Here is a 20227-nt window from a genome sequence, read left to right as displayed (position 1 = left end):
TACCACACCAATGGATACCAAGCTCCACCTCCTTGCTCTAGACTCCACCCATTTGCTCGGCCATTTTTCCTCGTATCCAATCGTTCAAGTTCCGCCCTCTAGAGCTTTTGGACGTTCTTCCTTCCTTCCTTCCTTTTCGTTCTTTACTTGCTTTGCTCCTTCTTGGAAACGAGCGGAGAAAAGGAAAGAGAGAATGCTATATGCGCCATGACGCGATCACACGGGACGACGCAGGCGCGCACGCGTCCCCGCTGTCCGCGCGGCACACAGCGGACGGAACAAAAGAAAAAAAAAATGAACGAGGTGGATGATGGCGTCGTTCGTCAACCAGTTTACACTCCTTGGACGGTCGTTGTTTGTTCCCCATCTGCTCCCCCATCCACTGATATCAAAGTTCAACCGTTTGATTCACCAGTCAGACAAAAACAAAACAACAACAAACAAACAAACGATAAAGCGGAAAAAGAGAAAAACGAATCTCCGTTGCAGGAACGGGAAACCTTCGCATCCACCATCGACTCTATCCCGAATCGCAACAACCGCCTACTCGCGACCTTACCCCGACGCATTTCAACTTCGGCGCACAGCATTCCTCCTCTTCTCCGACCTCCCGCCGCCACCCACACTTTCCGCCCGCCTCGTTCGAGAAAGGAAAAAAAAAGGGACGCACGCGGAGAAAAGAAAGGGAAAGAGACAAGTGCGAGCAACATCTTGCCTTTCTTTTTCTTTTGCTGGGCGTGTATATATTGTTGTGCGAGTTTGTTTTTTTTTTTCTTTTTTGAGCTGCTGGCTGTCGTTTGTCTCCACAACGATCCGGCCAACAACAATCGTAGTCGGAGTGTAGGGCAGGCGGAGAAGGCGCTTTTTTTTTCTTCTTCTTCTTCCCTGGGAGCCCCTGTTTCTAAATATCCTCTTATGCAGCAGAGTTACGCGTCGTAGGCGGAGTTTGGGTCAACCGGCAGGAGCGGTAGCAACAGAGAAAAGAAAAGGTGGAGGAAACAGATCCAAGGCGGGATCTTCATTCTTCGACGGCAGTCGGCCGATGCGGTAGGCTTAATAGACGTCACCGTCGAGGGCCGCGGGACTCACGTTAGTCCCCCCTCTGTACCTTCGCTAGCACGAAATCCCAACCGACATTTCAACGAAGACAAAGTGAGTGACATCGTTCAAAAAGTGAAACTCAGTGGAACTCAATCAGCTACACAAGGATCGTTAAAACAGGATCAACGTGTGTGATTCGAATTGCACCGGTGGAACGAAAAAAATAAAAAATAAAATAAAATTGCGTGCAGAAATCGAGCGGGATTTTTGAGACAGGGTCATCATGCCGGTAATGTCGGTTGAAAGTGTCGGTAATGATCAACAGGCCACGGCAGTGACCATCAAACACGAATCGTCTGCTAGCATGCATCAGTTGCTATCGAATTCCGTGGCGGCCGCAACAGCCTCTTCCGGCGGCGGACTCGGTGGCACCATCGGCGGCATCGTCGGCAGCGAACACTCGCCGTCTCCGACAACTCTGTGCGGCGGATGCGGATTCAAAATCACCGATCGTTATTACCTGGTAGCCGTCGAAAGAGCCTGGCACAGCGAGTGCCTCAGGTGCGGAGAGTGCCGACGGCCGCTAGACACGGCCCTGTCCTGCTTCTCCCGTCAGTCACGAATCTACTGCCGTGACGACTACTACAGGTAAAGGCGTATAACGAGTTTTGATTTGATTTTATTTCATTTTTTTTTTTTTTTTTTTGCTTTTGATAAAACAAACTTTCGCCGCTTTTTGCGTCAGCTTCTCAAAACGGTAGAGCGCTGATGAAATTCCCTCGGGATATTTCGGTGGCTCACGAATCACGAACGTGTGTATCAATACGAACGAAGGACAGTGAGCTTTGATCACGTCATTTTTAGTTACAAAGTTCATTCAGTTTCCTTTTGGTCGAAACAACTTAAAAATCATGGGGCAACATTTCGTTTCGATTCGTGTTCTAGTCGTGTTTAGGCTACGTCCAACCTGTTTTTCACTTGGTGGCAGTCGGCGTCGTTTTAGAAGAGACTTTATTAGAGCGCCGTATTATTTCTAGGAGAAATTTCAAATCGGATCGGATGTAGTGGAAAACTGTGCAATAGCAATTTAAACTGGAGTCATTTCTGGGGTTTTGAATTGTTCGGAACAATCCCAATACGAGGATGGGAAAAGCGAGGTACGAGTAAGCAACGTTAGACTTTTCGTAAACAATTCTTTACTGGGGTCCTTATGGTGGGTTATCAGCGCGGTCTTATCACCCGTATCGAGGAAAAAACAAAACAAGAAACAAAAAAAGAAGAAGCTTCAAAAGAAAATAAATCAATCGTGTAACTATCCGAAGAGTATCGCGTTGGAGGTCATGTTGGCCTTCATCAGCTGATGTTAAAAATAAAGATTTCGTATATACAAACAAAACTCAATCAAAGTTAAACAACAACAACACATAAGAAAACATCAAAGTCGGACATTCGAGTCGTCTTCCGCAAGCCTTTCAAAATCGACCTTGTAAAAAGCGAAGTATTAAAAGTCAAATGTGTTAGCCACGCATTTTCTTTTTCTCTTCGGTCGCAATAAATAAGGAAGAGCCGAACATGCGTTTTTTTTTTTAGTCATATCATTGCGTAATGTCGATGTAAATTGCCGGCAGTGGTAAACAACAAAAATCGTCAGAAGATTGGAGATATCCAAGAGCTGCTACGTAACATTTGCCATATGTCTGATGCGTGTGGGAAATGCACCGAATGTCGCCGTTGCGTGATGCACTTACCATGGGCTCTTCTTGTTCGTCATCGTTTGTTTATTCTTTCTGTCCCGTCTCCTTTTTTTTTACGGCTGTCAGTTGCGTCAGAAGAGAAATGAATAAGAGAGCGCGTTGTCGAAGCGTTAGGAATTCATAATGAATATGTCACCTGATTCTTTCCACATTGCTGCCCTACAGCTCGTCTATACATTTTTCTCGCCAAACGTCTGGTTCAGGTGTTTGCAGTGTCCGCCCTAGTTCCCCATTCGAACTCATGATTCATTCACGAGGTGAGACTGGCCAACAGCTACATTTATTTGCACACAGCAATCTGCCAACAAAACGAGGAATAAATAAGCAAGGGGACAAATTCCTCTAAACAAAACAAAACAAAAAAAAACTGCTGGATGTTTTGAAAAAATCGTGACCGTATCCTAATAGATCTCCTATCTTCTGACTACGTGCAGATTGTTTGGCGTGAGACGTTGCAATCGCTGTTGTCTACCGCTCGGATCTAACGAACTTGTTATGCGAGCCCGTGACGCGGTCTTTCACCTGGCCTGCTTCACCTGCGCTGCCTGCAACCAGGTAAATTCTATTCAATAATAATTAAAAAAAATACTTAAATGAAAGTGAAAGGTCTAATTGTTGAATGTTTTTAACTCTCCAAAGCCGTTGACGAAAGGTGACATTTTCGGGATGCGGGACGGCATCGTTTATTGCCGACTTCACTACGAGATGCTGCAACATCCGGCGGGTTCCTTGAGCTCAACACATCAGCCACACCAGCACGGCCTAATTATGCCGCATCAGCACATACAGGGAAACAATAACGGCCTGATGGGCAGCTCAGACGGCCCTTGCGATCTCTCGTCGTGCGGACCTCACCACGGCCTTTTGCCTCCGTCTGGATTTCATCATCCGCATCATTTGATACCGCCGGAATCCGTCAGCCCAAGTCAGCACATGATCAACATCCTCTCTTCAGCCAGCATAGGAGATCCAGCTGTCGATGCTTCTTATCCATCCGGAATGCGTCCTAACGTCTTCGCTGGAAACTTGGCCGGCGGTGGACAAGATTACCTCCACAATCCATCAGTCAACGATTTTCAGCGATGTTTGGGTGGCAGTGGATCAGCTGTTTCCAGTTTCTTCCCTTCGTTATCGGGAGGTCTTGGTAATGCCGGCCTAGGAGGAAGCTCGCCCAGTGCTGGATCGATGGGCCATCATCACAGTGTTCAGAAAGGCAGGCCGCGAAAACGAAAGATTCCGGCCGCAGCAACGGCAGGTACGGCAGCGGCGGCTCTCGCCCATTCCGGCAACAATAACAACAACGGCAATGGTGGTGGCTCGACGGGCAATCACGCAGACTCGTCGATTCTCGGCCAGCAACAGCACCTGAACGCTGCCAACTTGAGGCAACTCACTGCAGGAATCGGTCAGTTGACATTTCAAAGAAATCTTTCGTTATTTCGTAATCGATACGGGGATAGGAAATCGTGTTGGCTGTTGTGTTCGAATTTGAAAGAATATTGTAAAACATAGGGGCTTGTATGACAGACTGCGCAACTGTGAGGCAGGGTGTCTAAATCATTTGCATGACACGAATAACAAGAATGAGAAATTGATTAGCATATTAATCGAAAAGGAAACAGGTTTCGAGATGCCGATGGGAAATAGAGAGATTCGTTACTGGTCATCAATTTCAATGATCGGGCAATTAATCAGAACGCAAAATCCGAATGGGGCAAAGACCTATATAGGAAAGATGTCGAAAGAAAAGAACCTGGCGTCAATGATGTTATCGACGATTAATTGTATCCATTTTAGTTTACGAGTGGAATTTAGTGGGGGATTCTTTTTTTTTTTGGCTGGCTTTTGATAAATCGGTGAACGCGTTTCAAAAGCTCGTTGCTCAAAGTAAAATTGGCGACCGATCAAAGAGTTTTTCATTTTATTTTTAAATTGAAGTCAAAAACATTTTGAACTACAAAAAACTCCCAACACATCTACGGTCCGTTTTCAACGCTTTTCTCTGTATTATTCATTAATTTTTTCCTTACAATTCAAAACACTTCCATGCAGATAGATTTCTAGAGTGGCAGTATAGAGATGCGATCGTGATGTAGCAGCACCTGTGCTCTCACCCTCATCTCGAGTTGTCGCTATCGCTCCTCCACTTGTGATATAACCACGTGACTTGAAAACCAAACCAATCTATCGTTGAATATGCGTTCCCAAATATTCATACCGGTTTCAGATCAAAATAACTGCTTAAGCTATTCCACCATATATATACATACACATTCTAGCATCTCTTTAAAATTTTATTTTTTTTTCCCAATTTTGGGACGTTTGACGTGTCAACATTTATCACCGTTATTCATCGAGAGCAAGACCGGTGTACCTTTCGATTCAGTTAATTTGACTTGCGTGTGGCAATGACGACAGCGCGTGAGAAAACGAGAAGAGAACTTTTTAAGGTTTATTTAATTTCCAACAGTTCGTGGACGCTCTGTGCGATCGTTGTCCTCAAAAATTCGTTTTACACCGCTACGTTCTTCATGAAGACTTGAATGTTTTAGTTCCATACCTCTATATTGCGTTGTAAACCGGCACGTTTAGCTGATTGTTTTTCTTTGTGTGTATAATATTATTCAGGTTTAACTTACAAAAGAAAAATGAGGGCAAAAAATAGAGCTGTCGTAAGTGATGACAGTTTGACAGGTCAAGTCAAAACTTCATACTTTTCTTAACGACCCCCCTCTCGGCCCCTCCTTTATCATGCTTTCTTAGTCACCCCTCTAACGTTGCGCCATTCTTTTTCTGTTGAGAGAATGCCAATGTACGCTGACGCCGTTAGTCTGCAAGTGCAGAGGCATCTGAAAATGAAGTAGAACGTCGAGGAACTTGCCATTGTGGAAGAGAGCGATGGGGGGGGTTGTATATAGACGTGGATTGCATGACGTAGTGAGTGAATGTTGAGACAAAAAGTGTAGCCTATACAGTCTGACCTTTTTTTTTTTCTTTGAGGACTGTCAAGGGCCCCCGAAAAACACGACGCTCAGGTCATTCATCCATCCATCCATCAGCGCAAAGTTGACTTGGAAAACTCCGGCAAAGAAAGTCCCCCCCTTCGGCTTTTGCCTTCTTATTTCCCAGTCACTTAAAATAGTATTGAAAAAGACTAGGCAAGCCAACAGTTCTCGTTTTCAAGAAAGAAAAATGTTGAGACTTTTGAAATGGGTTGCGGAGTAATGTCGACTACGTGCCACGTAATTGGTAGCGCGTGTGCTGACTCTTCCGTGGCCTTCTCGTTTGGCTTTTCGTTTGGCTGTGATTATACGTCAATGCGCTTCTTTTTTTTTAAACTTTCCCAATCAAAAAATGCCGGTTTTGACCAGACCTGATCAATGATGACGTTTTTCTTTTTCCCTCGTGCGATTTCCAGCAACAGGCAAGATTAAAAGAACAGGACACCGCTGACTCTCGTCCTTCATGTCATTAGCCATCGATCAATGACTCGATCAAGGCCGAATTGATTTCAGTCAAGCCAGCCAATGCAACCTGTTAATTGAAAGGTTATCAATCACATCTCTATTTCACTTTCTCTCCGTTTTTGCTGTTTGATCATGCGCACTCCGCGATTTATTTATTTCTTTCGGCCATTACTCCGATATCCAACACCATGGCGTCTCCCTTCCGCTTGGCATCATAGAGATACATGGACTATATAGGATGAAAAAGACCTTCGTTGGCTGGTGGATGACTGTTGGAAGAATGAGAGTGCTGAGACTTCCAGTTTAAAAGAGGTCGCGTGTTCGGGGTCAGGCTTCGAATATCTGGCGCCTCTTCGGCTCATTTCTCTCCTTTCAAACGTGGACTTCGTAGTCTATGTCCAGCGCTACACGTTTTCAAGTCACTGTACTTTTGAAGGCCTGTCACTTTCGAGAATATTTTAGCATACAGTCTGGCCTAAATAAAACTAAGGGGAGCAATGTTCAACGCAAGCTTTCGTGTACAAGATGTATCCAGCAATCGATGGCTTATATTCCGGCGCTGGCCAACTAGTTCCTAATTTGGCCCATCGGATTTGCTGGTGCGCGAAACAGAGAACAAGCAGCGAATTAAGAAATCGGCAACCGTCGCCGTATACTCTCGTCTTTCACAGGTTCAGCCGATAGACAGTCACACGGGACTCTAAAAAAGAGCAAGTCCTTTTTGCTTGATCCCAGTTGAGAGCATCCGCGCTCCAAATCCCCGTGACGTATTTCATAATCCCTGGCCGTGCGCGTCACGCCGAAATAAGAGCAACTTGGGTAAAATTGATATAAAAAAAAGAAGACGAAGGGAATTTTGTTACTACTAAAAAGTAGCAACTGTGATAAAGTAAATGGATTCTAATCGCTGGCGTCCGTCTCTTTCGGTTAATGCGCAAGCAAAGCACAAAACGGCACGCGACCCCATTGTGGAACAGTCCGTCATTCTCGGCGTTTTCTGTGGGGAGGGGGGATAGACTCTGTTAGAAAATGGCCATCGGTTAAATCAACACACAGTCATTAAAAAAAAAAAGGGAATTAAAGAAGAAGGAGAAAGAATATAAGAAACATGTAAGCGCCATGTAGGGAAATCTCCTTTGGCGGAGCATCCGTTTTCACTGACTGAACCTGAACTGTTATCTGTACTGTGCGTAGAGTTATATAACGATTATAATGTGATGTTGCCTCGTCTACATCCTATACGGTGTAGCCAAGCGATGGGTGAAGTGGGACGAGGAGGAGAACATTTTTTCCCACCCGTCCTTGTTCGACCAGCAGCAGACGTATCGCATTACACGCCGTTTTGACTCTCTTGCTACGATCGATCCAACAAGCATACGATGCAAACGGGCGAAACTGGGAAAATAGAGTGAACTCTGTGCTGATGTGAAAAAAAGAAAATAACAATAATATAAAAAAAAAACGAGGGTTGAGAGAAGAAGGACGTGGAGAGGGCGAGGCCATTCGCTGCTGTACTCGACAATGAAAATCGATAACGTTTCTCTCAGGCACCATCGCTATAAACGAAAGATAAAAATATATTGCAATACAAAGTATAATTGCATTTCCTTATAGAATATACTGGGATCATCTGTTTTTTTCTTTTTAAGGCCTTTGAGACTCATCTTTTCTTGAAATGGGCGTAAGTCCCAAATGGATCACCAATGCAAACAATCAGTTATAACTTGATAACAAAAACTATTCGGTCTTTTGCAGCCTTTTTGCAATGACTGTGGTTATAGCAAAGCTTCGTTATATTAGGTGGGTCGACTACATCGGTCTGTTCATAGACTAATCCGTCAAACCTCTAGCTGTTAGTAGTCTTTTATTTTTATTTTTATTTTTATTTATTTTTCTTATTTTTCTTCTCCCTCCTGGCACCCCTCTATCGGTAGAGCACAGCGGGGTGCTCTGCAGGTGAGCAACACCTGCCATCTCTACCGACAGCGTCGACTAAACCAATTTATGGCACTACGCTCTGTACTTACTGATGACCAGGTTTTGCCCAGCGAAACGCAATCATTATCATTTTCTCTGTCTCCCCAACGCTAGTCACCATCTATAGACGATAGATGATCACCTCAGTTGTATAGAGAACAGAAAGTCCCGATAATGAGCAAAAGGTAGTAGGCGTTTTTATTTTTGTCATGCATTGGGAGAGGGGTCATCGACTAAACGAGACCCGATGGATCCCCCTCCGATTCCATCGACCCTTTCCAGTTGCGCTGGATTGTTCCGTCTCTGCGACGTGTTCGGTGCGGCGGCAACTTGATCGTTTTCAACGACGCACTTCTGCGGTTATCTTAACAACACGTGGCTTTTCCTTCCGGACGGAAGGATGACAGTGGCCTTAAAAATCACCTGGGTAACATCGCGCTCACCTGTTATTAATGGAACAATCTATAACACGGGTGTACTCTTTAAAAACTTTGGTGCGATCCTCTTGCTTTAGCAGAAGGATCTATTCAACTTGTTCCAGCGTCCCTTCTTGCCTTTCATGTTTTATTGTCACTTGTAAGCAGTTGGGATGAGGGCTGAAGAAGAAAGTAGTTTCCATTTCAATTTCCAAGACCTCACATGGTGATCTGAACGATTCAGGTGTCACTATTGGCTTCTTGTTTCCTCTTCTACTTTGTTTGTCTCGGAAAAATGAAACAAATAAATTCAGGAAAAGCGTAGTCTATACTGGCTTGCTATGTATATACATTTCTGCACTACTTACTGTATCTGTAGTCTGGCATCATTTCTTCCAGCATGTTGGCATGATGGGATTAAACGATACGGACATGTAGCCGTTGTACGACCAGGGAAATCCATTAGAAGAAAGGAGGAGGCCAATAGCGAATTTTGATTTCGTGTTGATATGTTGAGAGAGGAGGAGGGGGGAGGGGAAACTAGTGCATTGTGCGGTTCACCCAAGTTGTGCACATGAATAGGTGATGCCGATCCTTGAAAAAATGGAAACTGATAAGACCCCTTTTTGTGCGTTTTTTCTATCTAAAGTAGTTCTTGTTTTTATGACCTTTCGGTTTCCTATCAAGAGCCTTCAAAAGATTCTAGTGAAGCTTCGTTTCTTCCTTTTCACGAAAAGACTAAGAAACCATTGATCCACCGTTATTCAAAAACTCCCTGTGAATGTATGTAGCGGCTTTTCGTTTCGATTCGTTCACATGCAACAACTTGATATATTCCGTCTATACCATCCAGAGGTCTATTGAAATGTTGAAGCAAAAGTTTTGTTTTCACTCGAGGCCACTTGAAATCTGACAGAGGCAATAACTTGAAACAAAAAAGTCAATGACGATTAAAGGCATTCATTTTCTCTTCTTTCCTGGTTGTTGGCTCAGATATGCTTGTTTCCAGTGCGGATCTATCTTCAATGGAGGGCATGGTGTACGACAGCTCGGGAACGAACGGAAGCGCTAGCGGTGGAGGCGGAGGAGGAGGATCCTCTTCTCAACAGCAGCAGCAACAGCAGAGGACAAAGCGGATGCGGACGTCCTTTAAACACCACCAACTACGTACCATGAAATCCTACTTTGCCATCAATCAGAATCCAGATGCCAAAGATCTCAAGCAGCTGGCTCAAAAGACGGGACTCTCTAAACGTGTTCTTCAGGTAAAAGTCTTGTGCATTAGGCCTAATACGCATAGACAAGCTTTAAAAAATGCGTCAACAATCTTAAGCTCAATGCGCACTAGTAAGAAGAGTATAGAAAATATTGCAAGCGGAAGGGTCTTATTGAAAAGCCGGGGTCAATATATTTGACAATATCTGATTCGTGAAAATGCTGCGCAATAGGTATGGTTCCAGAACGCGAGAGCGAAATGGCGTCGCAACATAATGCGACAACAAGATGGCGGCGGCGGTGGTGGTGGAGGTGGAGTGGGCGGAGGCGGAGGAGGGGCTGGCGGAACGTCTTCGATCAAAGATGGCGACCTTTTGACAGCGTCGGCGTCGTCGTCTCAGCTCGAACAACAACAACAACAGCAGCACCCTCATCATCATCATCATCAGCAGCACCAACAGCAGCCTCAGCAAGCGCATCACCGAGTCTCGGCCTCCCTGGGCGAGTTGACTCCGCCGGGAAGTGCCGGCGGAATGACCCACTCGTCGGCCGTCTCCAACGACGACGCCAGCTCCAATTTAGTCTTCAGTGATCTGTACTAGAAATAGATACACACATGCTACTTATACCGCTGTACCACAATAGAAATTTTAACCCTTAATATACACAATGATTATACCTATACTGATTGGTACCAAACAAACGCAAGAATACGTACTACAATATAGGGAAAGAGACAACAAGTTCGGAATTCTCGAAGTTGATTGTGTCTCTAAATGACTTGGTGCTGTCATCTTTGCTCTTTGTTATTTTGTTTTGATTTTTTTTTTCATTTTCAAGTTTTTGTTTCCTTTTTTTTTTTTTTTCAGTTTGCGTGGGACTATGACATGGCCAACGACGTCGTTGAATTTGCTCTCTTTATTCATCTATATAAAGACTTGTGTACTACACGACGTCAGTGTAGAGTTGATGTAGATTGTTATCGCCCTTCAGCTGCATAATCCGATCCTTTTTTGTTTTCTACAAGGTTCTTTTTGTGGCAAATTTAAGTTCACAATTTGCTCGGGGTGATTCTTGCAAAACAGTTGTTTTTTTCCCGATTACGATCGGTTCGTGATCGAAAGGAATAACCAATTTATTTTCTTTCTGGGACTAGATCGTGCCAAGGGAAACAGATCTTTGATCCGTTTTTTGATTTGTCCTTTTTTTATTTATTTTTTCCTCGATATTTTTTTTTTGTTATTAAATGAAAAGCCCTTTTTTTTTGGTTGAAATTCTATGGAATATGTGTTTAAAAAAATGGACTTACATTAATTTATACACGAAATTCCTCACCGCCGACGGCTGCTGTTGCAATGTGTTTAGCACACCTTTTAAAAAGTTGCCGTCGGGGAATGTCATCATCAGCGTCATTCTCAGTGATGGTTTTCATGATGAAACAATAAACGTTCCTGTCTTTGCATTGAGTTCTTCTCGTCTGAATATTTTCTACCTTTCAGTCAAGCGTTAACGGAATCATTTCTAATATACAGGACGCATCAACCGGTCTATAATATATACAGACCAGAATTATTAAACCAGCCAATCTTGGATCATATTTACACCAATTGTTGTGTATAGGTTTACATCAATGAGAATAGAAAAAAAAACATTGCTCGAAGCAAAATGTATTTTTTTCGGAAATGGATAACCTGGCTGACGCTTCAGGGCCTCCGGATCGGGAAAGGCAACTCCATCCGGCAAGAGCCGCAATGTTATACCATCGATACAACACGTTAAAAGAAGGGGAAAAAAACAAAAAACGAAAGGATATACAGGAAGAAGCGTGGAACTATACAGCAGCAGCACCAGTCTCCGTTTCACATGCTCCGCTCCTAATTAGACTAATATGTCCAAGCTGGATGCTCTGGCCGCACGCCACTGCTGCTGGCTGAAAAACCGGGAGTCGAGAGACAGTGCCAAAGAACTTTACCCAAGTGATGTGCTAGGGTAATACACACTAACACAGCGCTGTGTATAGTATAGTCTATGTTCAGTTAGGGTCTATGTAGAATCTATGGAGGATGTGGATGCCGAAGCAATGGAGCACGTTCCGGTCGCGTGCCCGGCCGTCGTTCTCTTCTTCCACTACACTTCCTCCCCCCTCCGAAGTTGTTTCACGCATCAATTTCCTCCCTCGTTTTTTTTTTCTCCATGATATGAGATGGATATATTTCTCAACCTTTTCGTTTATAACAAAAGGCGTGTACGCAGAGATGTGGGGGTTTTTTTCAATCATATCTTTTACCGCTAGTAATGTGGAAGGTGATGTATTCTTACGTCAACACAACGTTCAATTCATAAAAATGAAATGGTTTTAAATAGCACAGGCCTGTCTGCGATAGCTATTGTTCCAGCGTCTATGACTTAGTGCTGGATGAACGAACGCTGTGAGAATGTCAACTATTATAGGATCCGAATTCACGAAACAAAAGAAATAATTCTTGATTTGTAATTGGTTGTGTTTGGATGTACATGACGTGAATGCCCATCACGGTAGTTCACCGTTTGAATGAATCAAAGTCCTAAGAACTTCAAGTTCAAAGTATAAATTCGTGGAATGCATATCTATATAAAGTAGGTTGAATAAGGTCGTTCTAGTTGAAAAAAACAGGCTGAACGTCACGGTGTCGTTTTGACTCGAAAATCGACCGAGACGGTAACGCTTCATGTAGGACCAAGTGGCGTGCAAAATTCGAACCGTGGGTGGGTGGTTCTGTGTCGGTCACGTGGCACTCTTTTCTATTTCTTTTTGATGACATTTGACGCCGTGAGCGTTGACGGCGCGTGTAGATCGACGGTCGCTGCCACCGCCCGTTGCATTATTCGGGCACGTCATTATTTCACCCTTCGATCTTAAGTAGGCTTACTTATCACATGAATCACAGCATCCAGAATGTTTTTTCTTTTCCCTCCTTCTTGCTAAAAGACTTAAAATTTTATCGATGTACATAATAAAGTTTAATTAATAATAGCTTCAATATTTGATACGTGAGTGCTCAAATCCCGTGAAAATGGACCGTGCTTGAATGAATTGCAAAACCTTAGTGTCTTGTATACCCTCACTTAATATTGATTATACACGTTGATGCTCGTAATGATCTTTGTACAAAACTTGTGCAGTGTATCAGTTAGGAAAACTCGACAGCATAAAAAAAGAAATACGAAATGGGAAAAAACTAAATGCGTACGCTCATAAACTCTCCGATGAGAATATATATGATAATAGAATCAGTTCAAGGGTTCATTATTATGATGGCATATTGGCTAAAAAAAAAAAGGACTGGAAAAAAAAGAAGAAAAAAAAAAAACAAAAAACAAGAATCAAAACTAAAAACGACGCAACAGGGGGGCTAAGGGTTCTTTATTTGAGGGGATAGTTAGCGAGGGGGAGTGATGAGAGCAGAGAGACCCGGTCCCGGGTCACGTGCTGGCTGCCCGGTGCTGTGCTGGGATTCTCTCATTTACCCTGTATATGTAACATCGGACATGTATATACATATATACAATGGGAAACACAGAAGAAGAAGAAGAAAAGAAAAAAAAAAGAGGGAAAAAAGAAATCCAATGTACGTTAGGTTTATTTTTACAAGGGGAGGGTTGCACAGAGTCACGCGGCCTTATCATATTCAATCCACGGGGGGTCTCTCTCCCGTTTCATGTCGAAATGATGGACTGGGTGAGGGTAGCTTTTTTTTTTTTTTGGTTGGAAGAGGTGTTCCAGTCGTGTAGACACCAATGCTGCCCAGCATCAGGTCCGACAGTTGCAGCGCTAACGCACACCGCAGAACGCGTGCCGTAAACACAAAATCATTGCCATTCCACTGGCTCGCATATTATTGAATGGACGTAATAGAGTTGTTTTTGCTTGTCGCCAGAAAATCAACACGTCCATCGTCTAATCGGCGGACAATTACACGGCGCCTGCCCTATTTTGCGTGGCTCTTTATGTAACAAACTCGTCCTGCCAAGAGACACTTTCCCAGTTAGGAATAATCACTCCGTTGCGTTACAAGATAAAAGTCAAACAGACGAGCCCGTTTTGATTTATGAATTATTAGATGGCGGAATCTTTTCCCATGTCGTTCCATGTTCGTTTTTTTTTTCGGTTGGTGTTCAAGCCGAAAGAAGCCAGCGGTGTAGCGGTCTATTCCGTTTTGGCCGTGATGGATATGACGTCGTAACGAATGAACTACGACCGCTATTCTTGTATCCGGTACTTAATGAACGGCCTCCGCCGACAAATGAATGAATTCCCCCTCTTTTTTTCTCTCTCTCTCTCTCTTTCTCACTATTTCGTTGCAACTTTTTACTAATATTTCCTTTCTTTTCCCAGGTTTTTTATTTTTAAATATTGATTTCAAATGAGTGGGGCCAATTTATATCCGGAAATTCCCGCTGAGTCGCAGTTCTAGCGAAAGGTTAAGGCAAGCGTTTTTCTCGGCACACAGATTAATAGAAACAAAGAGAAAGAGAGAGTATGTGCGTGGAAATGGGAACCCCATCAAACGGTTTGAGCGAGATCCCCCCCTTCTTCGTTGCCTGGAAAAACGAAAAAAATTTAGGAAAAAGAGAGGAGGTTAAAAAAGGGCTGTTTTGTAAGTGGTGGCACGAGCAAGAACTTTTCTTAGATGCACTAGGCATCTTTACGACCCTGACGTTTTGGCTGGGGTGGTCGCGCTAGACCCAGTTTGCACCGACGGGCTCTAGAAATAATTCCCCCGGAAGTTCCAGATCTTGCGGTTAATAGAATCAATACTTTAATGAGCTGCACAGCTAAATGATCCAAGACCTCATTAAGGTAAACAAAATACAACAGAGTTCTGCTGATTGGAAATATTCATAGAAGCATCCGACTACAATCAATTCCAATTCTCAAACCTTCCGTATAGGTCTTCCCCCCCTTTTTTTGTTTTCCATTCATCTTTCGTTACCTGAGCGAAAAACTGAAAAAAATGTTTTTCGGGAAATAAATTTCGAAAAAATTAGTACTGGATTCAGTCAATGCCGAAGGATTTAACAGAAAACAGAAACGGAAGGGCTGTCTCGTGTAATCTATAAATAATTTGAATTGCAGCGAGAGAAGCTGACGTTTCTCGGGAGACCGACGGTTTGACGGTTACGTCGGTGCTGCAGAGTGTCACTCGCCCTGTTCGCTGTCTCCCAACTAGCAGCTCGTAAAAGGCGAGAAACGTCTACTGCGCTACCGTCATGCTGAAGTATTGGAACACTACATCATATCTCGCATTTCCCCAAATAAAGAATATACCAACATGTTCCCGATGTCGTCTGTAATCCAATGGCAGAAAACAAAAATTTGTACGCCGAAATAGATCGACTCCACAGGCCTCGTTTCTTGTATTCTCTTCTAATTTTTCGATCTTTTTCTGTTGAGTAAATTTTGCTAGCCAAAAGGACAGAGTGACATCATAATTATAATCTTCTCCGTCAACTTTTTATGATGTTTCAATTTTCCTTGAAAAAAGAGCCGTCATTTAAATAGACAAGTTTTGGGGGTTAAACTTCCTGTAAAGTACATCAGTGCGACCTAATAAAATACTTCTCGTTTCTTTCTTATTAGCGAGCGAGTGTTTTTGATTCAAGTTAGATAGAGCTGCCCCCAAGCCGCGAAATTCGATTCTTGGAAAGTATCGTCGCTTGCCACCAAATCTTGGTGCTAAATGAATTTCAAGGAGCTTCGCGATCAAAAATAATGAATGAATGTTTCAAATCCACGGTTAGATATCCGTAGATGAGCAATGTCCATGATACCACCGCCTCTATATTTTCGAATAAACTTGACCTCGCTGTTAGAGTGAGTGAAACGTTTGTGAAACTCGATTCACATATAGTGTATATTTTTGACTTGACTTCCAGTGGCTTGCCTTATCATCACAGTATCATTGCTGGCCAATAGATTTCCGTTTTAAAATAAGGCAAATAAGCATCAGTGGGAGGCTAGACTTGTGCTACAGTTATTTCCCCTTTTTGCTAGTTTCTTTGGTGAAAAAAAAGGGGCGCCCAGCCAAGATGGCGGACATCGATAGGGAAACTAAACGAGCCATCTCTATGTCCAGTTTTCAGTGGCATCCAATCGAAAAGGTGAGCGACATCCAGCCGAACCCACCCATATATGTCCGTCTCGTCTGTAAGTTAATGGCCATCAACACCTATGGATTCGTCCTGGACGAATCGATGGAAGGCATCGCCCCGCGTACTGAGATGCTGAAAGTTTCTCCTCCACCCAGTTAGCCTCATTATTATTGTTATGACGATGTAACGGACAGAGTTCTTCTGTCTAGAGTGCACGTGCAGAATAGAAGGAGGGTAAAAATAAAAAGGCCACTGATTGGTTTTTGCGATCTTGGTGACCAACTTTGAGCAAAGCAGAAAACAAGCTGGGAAAAAAAAACAAACATTATTTTTCAAACTTTTCCCTTTTTAAATTGGCTTCTTCATCAGCGATCGGTGTCTTTACCGATTGTTTTTCGACGGAAGTTTTTTCATTTATCATTGTCATTAAGTACGCCCCGGCAAGTTCATTCCGACTAGTTAGACAGAATTAAGTCTAATGATGATCGATCATCAAGACTTACTATACCAGCGCCAAGAATTCGCTGAAGCTATTTTCCCCTTTAGTTTTTTTTTAAGGAACAAACCCGATATCATCGCGCTATAGGCTCTATTAAGTCATTCTAATAAACCCTTGAACTTGAATTACCTAGCCACAAAACTGGAGATTTTCAAAGAAGATGAAGGGAGTGCGAAGATAAGAACAGAGAGAAAACAGATCCAACATTTTTTCCCGCGTCCGGTACTGAATTGCGTGTTATACTGCGATTCCCCTATGATGTTTCGATCATTAAAAGAAAAAAAAAAAAAGCACGAAAGAAACGGAAGAAGTTGAGGCAGTCGTGGTGTACATCCTCTTTAATGATCACGCGTAGGTTGATCTCTCTTTATATATATATATAAAAAAAGGGAGTCGGGAGCCAAAGAGAGAACGACCAAAGCAGCAAATAGACGAAGGGAGTCTACCAATAGAAATAGGAAAAAAAAAGAAAAAAATGTTCGCTCTCGGGAGAGCCGTCAAGAGGAAGCGGCTGAGAGGAGCGTCGTCGACGACGACTTTGTCTGACGTTGCTATAGCAACTCGCTTCTAATGAGGAGGCCTTTCCTATACAGATCCCGGTACCCCACCCCTCCCGAAGATAAAAAAAAAAAAGAATGCAGGAAAACGACAGAAGAAGAAACAGAAAAAAAAAAGAATGGTTTCCCCTCTCATGTGCAGCTCCTCACTCGCATACGTGTATTTGGGATTCTACTAGACGGAAATAACATAAAGTAAACTACTGCATTTAAGAAAACTTCTATTGCTAAACAATCCTGCACAGATCATACGCCAATGCCCCTATCTGTTTCAAGTTCTTATCTTACTCTATATAGAACGAACGTAACTGATCATTTTGTTTTGTTGTTATAGTTAGCTTTTGTTTTGCTTTAAAAGCTGTTTTTGTTTGTACTTGTACAACAAAACAATATGACATTGAAAACGTTCAGGTGATGTTGAGACATGAGATTGCCTCGAGTGGCTGGCAGAACTTATTTTTTTGATCGCCGATCAAGTCACGTTTTGATCTTAACAAGACATCCGGCAACGTTAATCAAAGGTGAAGACGGGGACACGTCGATCCTAATAATAGCTCTAATAACCATCAGAAATAAAGGATCGCAAAGAGGAGAAGCGCTCCTTTGATTAATTTTTAAGCTCACCAACTCGAGGGTAAAAAGACAAGAGGCAAAAATAAAACTAGATCCAAGTGCGATGCTGGAAATGAAAAGAATTCAAAAAGTCCCGAATTCGAATGGTACACAACCATCAAAGAGCCGTCAAGAGTTGGCAAGAGAAATGGTCACGTGACCTTTTTGTCGGGAAAGCCGGCGTTACAGTCATGTGAATGGGCACACGGCGGGATTCTGGATTCAATGCAATTCAACCGTACCGCATTGTGCTGAATATGTCAAGTGCAGCTCTCTTCCCTTCACGTACCGACTGCCAATTCAGTTTTCTATAACTTGGACAATTATGTTTTGAGGAAAATTCGTTCGTATGTTATTTTACAGTTATATAGCCGTTGTTGAGCACGTCATGTTGCCTCTCTCCCCATTTTCATTTCCACTTGGGCACTATGTCGAGCAGTGGCAGCAGCGCAAAGTCCATCATTACCGGAAAGAATATTTCTATATCTATAGAATAAAATATAATAGCTGGAAGATGTATTTGCCTAACTGGTATCGAGGATTTTGTTCTCCAATCATTATCCCAACTAGGTGGAAATGGGGCGTGGGAAAAAAGGGCCTGAGCGCGAGATGCAAAAGGGAAGGAGTTCCGCTTGATTTGCATATACGCCCTTCATCAACAGGTAAACGTCAATATTTTCGATATCGTAATGAGGCCGATAACTTCGGTCGATAGTTTACGACATTCGCGGTGAAAATCAATCGCTCGCAAGACGAGAACGGAAAATAAAAATACAGATTCAAACATAGAGAAGCAAATGACCTATGTGGTTGTTCGGTTCTCATTTGTAGTGGATTAAGCGGACGATCCATCACCCGGCTCATTATAAACGCCGGCGCGCTAGAGCTCATAAATGTTAATGTATCGCGGTCAATAAAAACAAACAAACAGACACACACACACACACACACACACAAACTAAATACAACCGCATCCACAGCAAGACGACGTTTAATGAAGCAATAGATTTTCTTCTTTTTCTTAAAAAATGAAATAGGAAAAATAATAAACAGTTTTTGTTTTCTTTAAACAAAGCGGATGATGAACAAGCCTGTCATTCATTAATTAGCTAATAAACCGGGCCGAAGAAAATCACAATATGGGATGGAAGGATATAGGGCCGTGGCCCCGTGAGAAACAAGAAACTTGACGATCCACCTCTGCTAACAGCAGTTCTGCGTATTGCAACGAAACAATAAATATGAATGTTGATGGAATCTAAAAAGATTTTGGTTTTAAATGAATCTAGCTTTATTTTTTTGTTCTTCCACTGCCTAAAAAAGTTTTTTTTTTTTTTTTTTTTTAACAAAGAGAAAAAAAATAAAAATAAAGTTCGTTATTTGGGCTGCCCTTTGAAGTCAGATAGAGCGCACACTCACTCGCTTCTCTCTTTCTCTCTCCCTCTCCTCATTAAAAGACAAAAAGAAAAGTAACTTGGCTTTATTATCAAATATGATCTGTGCCCGCGGAGAGATAAGGAGGAATTGAAGCGAACAGGGAGACCTCGGATACAATCCGGATTTCTCTCGTTTCCCCTGGCAGTGTTACGACGTGTCTTCATGACCAACTTGGTGGCATCCTTCATCTCTTTCAACATCGGTTGTTATAACTCTCTCTCCGTTTCAAAAGAAAACAAAAATATTATTATTATGTGACTAGCCGCATTCCTTTTATTTGCCAGTTGCAACGAGAAAAAGGAAGACAAAAAAATTGATTGTGCTGATTATTATTGTAACTAGATTTCGGTTGTCCGTTTTTCAGTCAAGCAATCATCATCCATTATGTACTTTTTATCTGTGAATAAAAACAAATCATAAATAAATAAATAAAATAAAACTGGTCCTAGTAAGCAGAGGACATGATTTCTAAGATTTTATTGAAGTCCACAGGTGCACACACAGAGGTTTAGCATTCTTCACTCTTTACCGAAATTAATAAGAGTGTAACTATATTGACATGGGCAAACGTTGAAAACAAAGATAAAGCACACACGCACACACACAAAAAAGACAGACGTTTTTACTTGCTCTTTGAAAATGGACGACGCTAACGATGGAACTAGTGAGGATGACGAAGGACGTTACCAGGAAAAAGAACAAGTGAAAATGTACAACGTGCCCTTGTAGGATCTTCTTTTTCATTTCTTTGGAGGTTGTTGTTGTATATCCATTCTGTAAAGGAGACAAGATACGCGTGATACGTACACAATGCGGGGCTTTGTTTCAACAACAAAAATCCACTTCCATTCTTTTCTTTTCTCCTTAAGCCACCCAACTAAGACCGCAGAGCAGGACGAAAACTGTGCTAATTAACACGGTTCCATGTCAGCATCCAGTCCGCCTTCTTATGCTGTTCAGCCGACCACTTATTATTGATGAACAACTAGCAACTCCACCCAGAGCACAAGCCGCCCCATTATACTTTTTTTTCCCCCTTCGAATACAACAGAAAAATAAATTAATGAACGGAAGAAAACTTGGAAGAAAAAGTATAGACAGAAGGACGAAAAAAGAAAAA

The 20227-nt window shown here is 42.6% G+C and overlaps 1 protein-coding gene and 1 long non-coding RNA gene across 3 annotated transcripts; one reads left to right on the top strand and one right to left on the bottom strand.

Moving 5' to 3' along the window:
* The first annotated feature begins 351 nt into the window (after positions 1 to 351).
* Positions 352 to 11336, top strand: LOC116917239 (neurogenic locus Notch protein). Of its 2 annotated transcripts, none has more exons than XM_032922648.2 (5): positions 352 to 1689; positions 3230 to 3350; positions 3435 to 4200; positions 9649 to 9920; positions 10104 to 11336. In XM_032922648.2, exons 1-5 carry the CDS (start codon positions 1325 to 1327, stop codon positions 10470 to 10472), a joined length of 1893 nt encoding a protein of 630 aa, XP_032778539.2. In that variant the 5' UTR covers positions 352 to 1324; the 3' UTR covers positions 10473 to 11336. The 2 variants fall into 2 exon arrangements, with proteins under 2 accessions (XP_032778539.2, XP_032778540.2); XM_032922649.2 differs by lacking the exon at positions 352 to 1689 and adding an exon at positions 2851 to 3052.
* LOC116917344 lies at positions 2221 to 3234 on the bottom strand. The gene is made up of 2 exons (XR_004391103.2): positions 2932 to 3234; positions 2221 to 2854 (listed from the first exon to the last, which is right to left on the bottom strand). It is a non-coding gene; the product is annotated as an uncharacterized LOC116917344 (long non-coding RNA).
* Positions 11337 to 20227: the final 8891 nt, after the last annotated feature.

Source organism: Daphnia magna, linkage group LG2 (assembly GCF_020631705.1).
Source record: "Daphnia magna isolate NIES linkage group LG2, ASM2063170v1.1, whole genome shotgun sequence".
NCBI lineage: Eukaryota > Metazoa > Arthropoda > Branchiopoda > Diplostraca > Daphniidae > Daphnia > Daphnia magna.
This window is presented reverse-complemented; position numbering and strand designations above follow the sequence as displayed.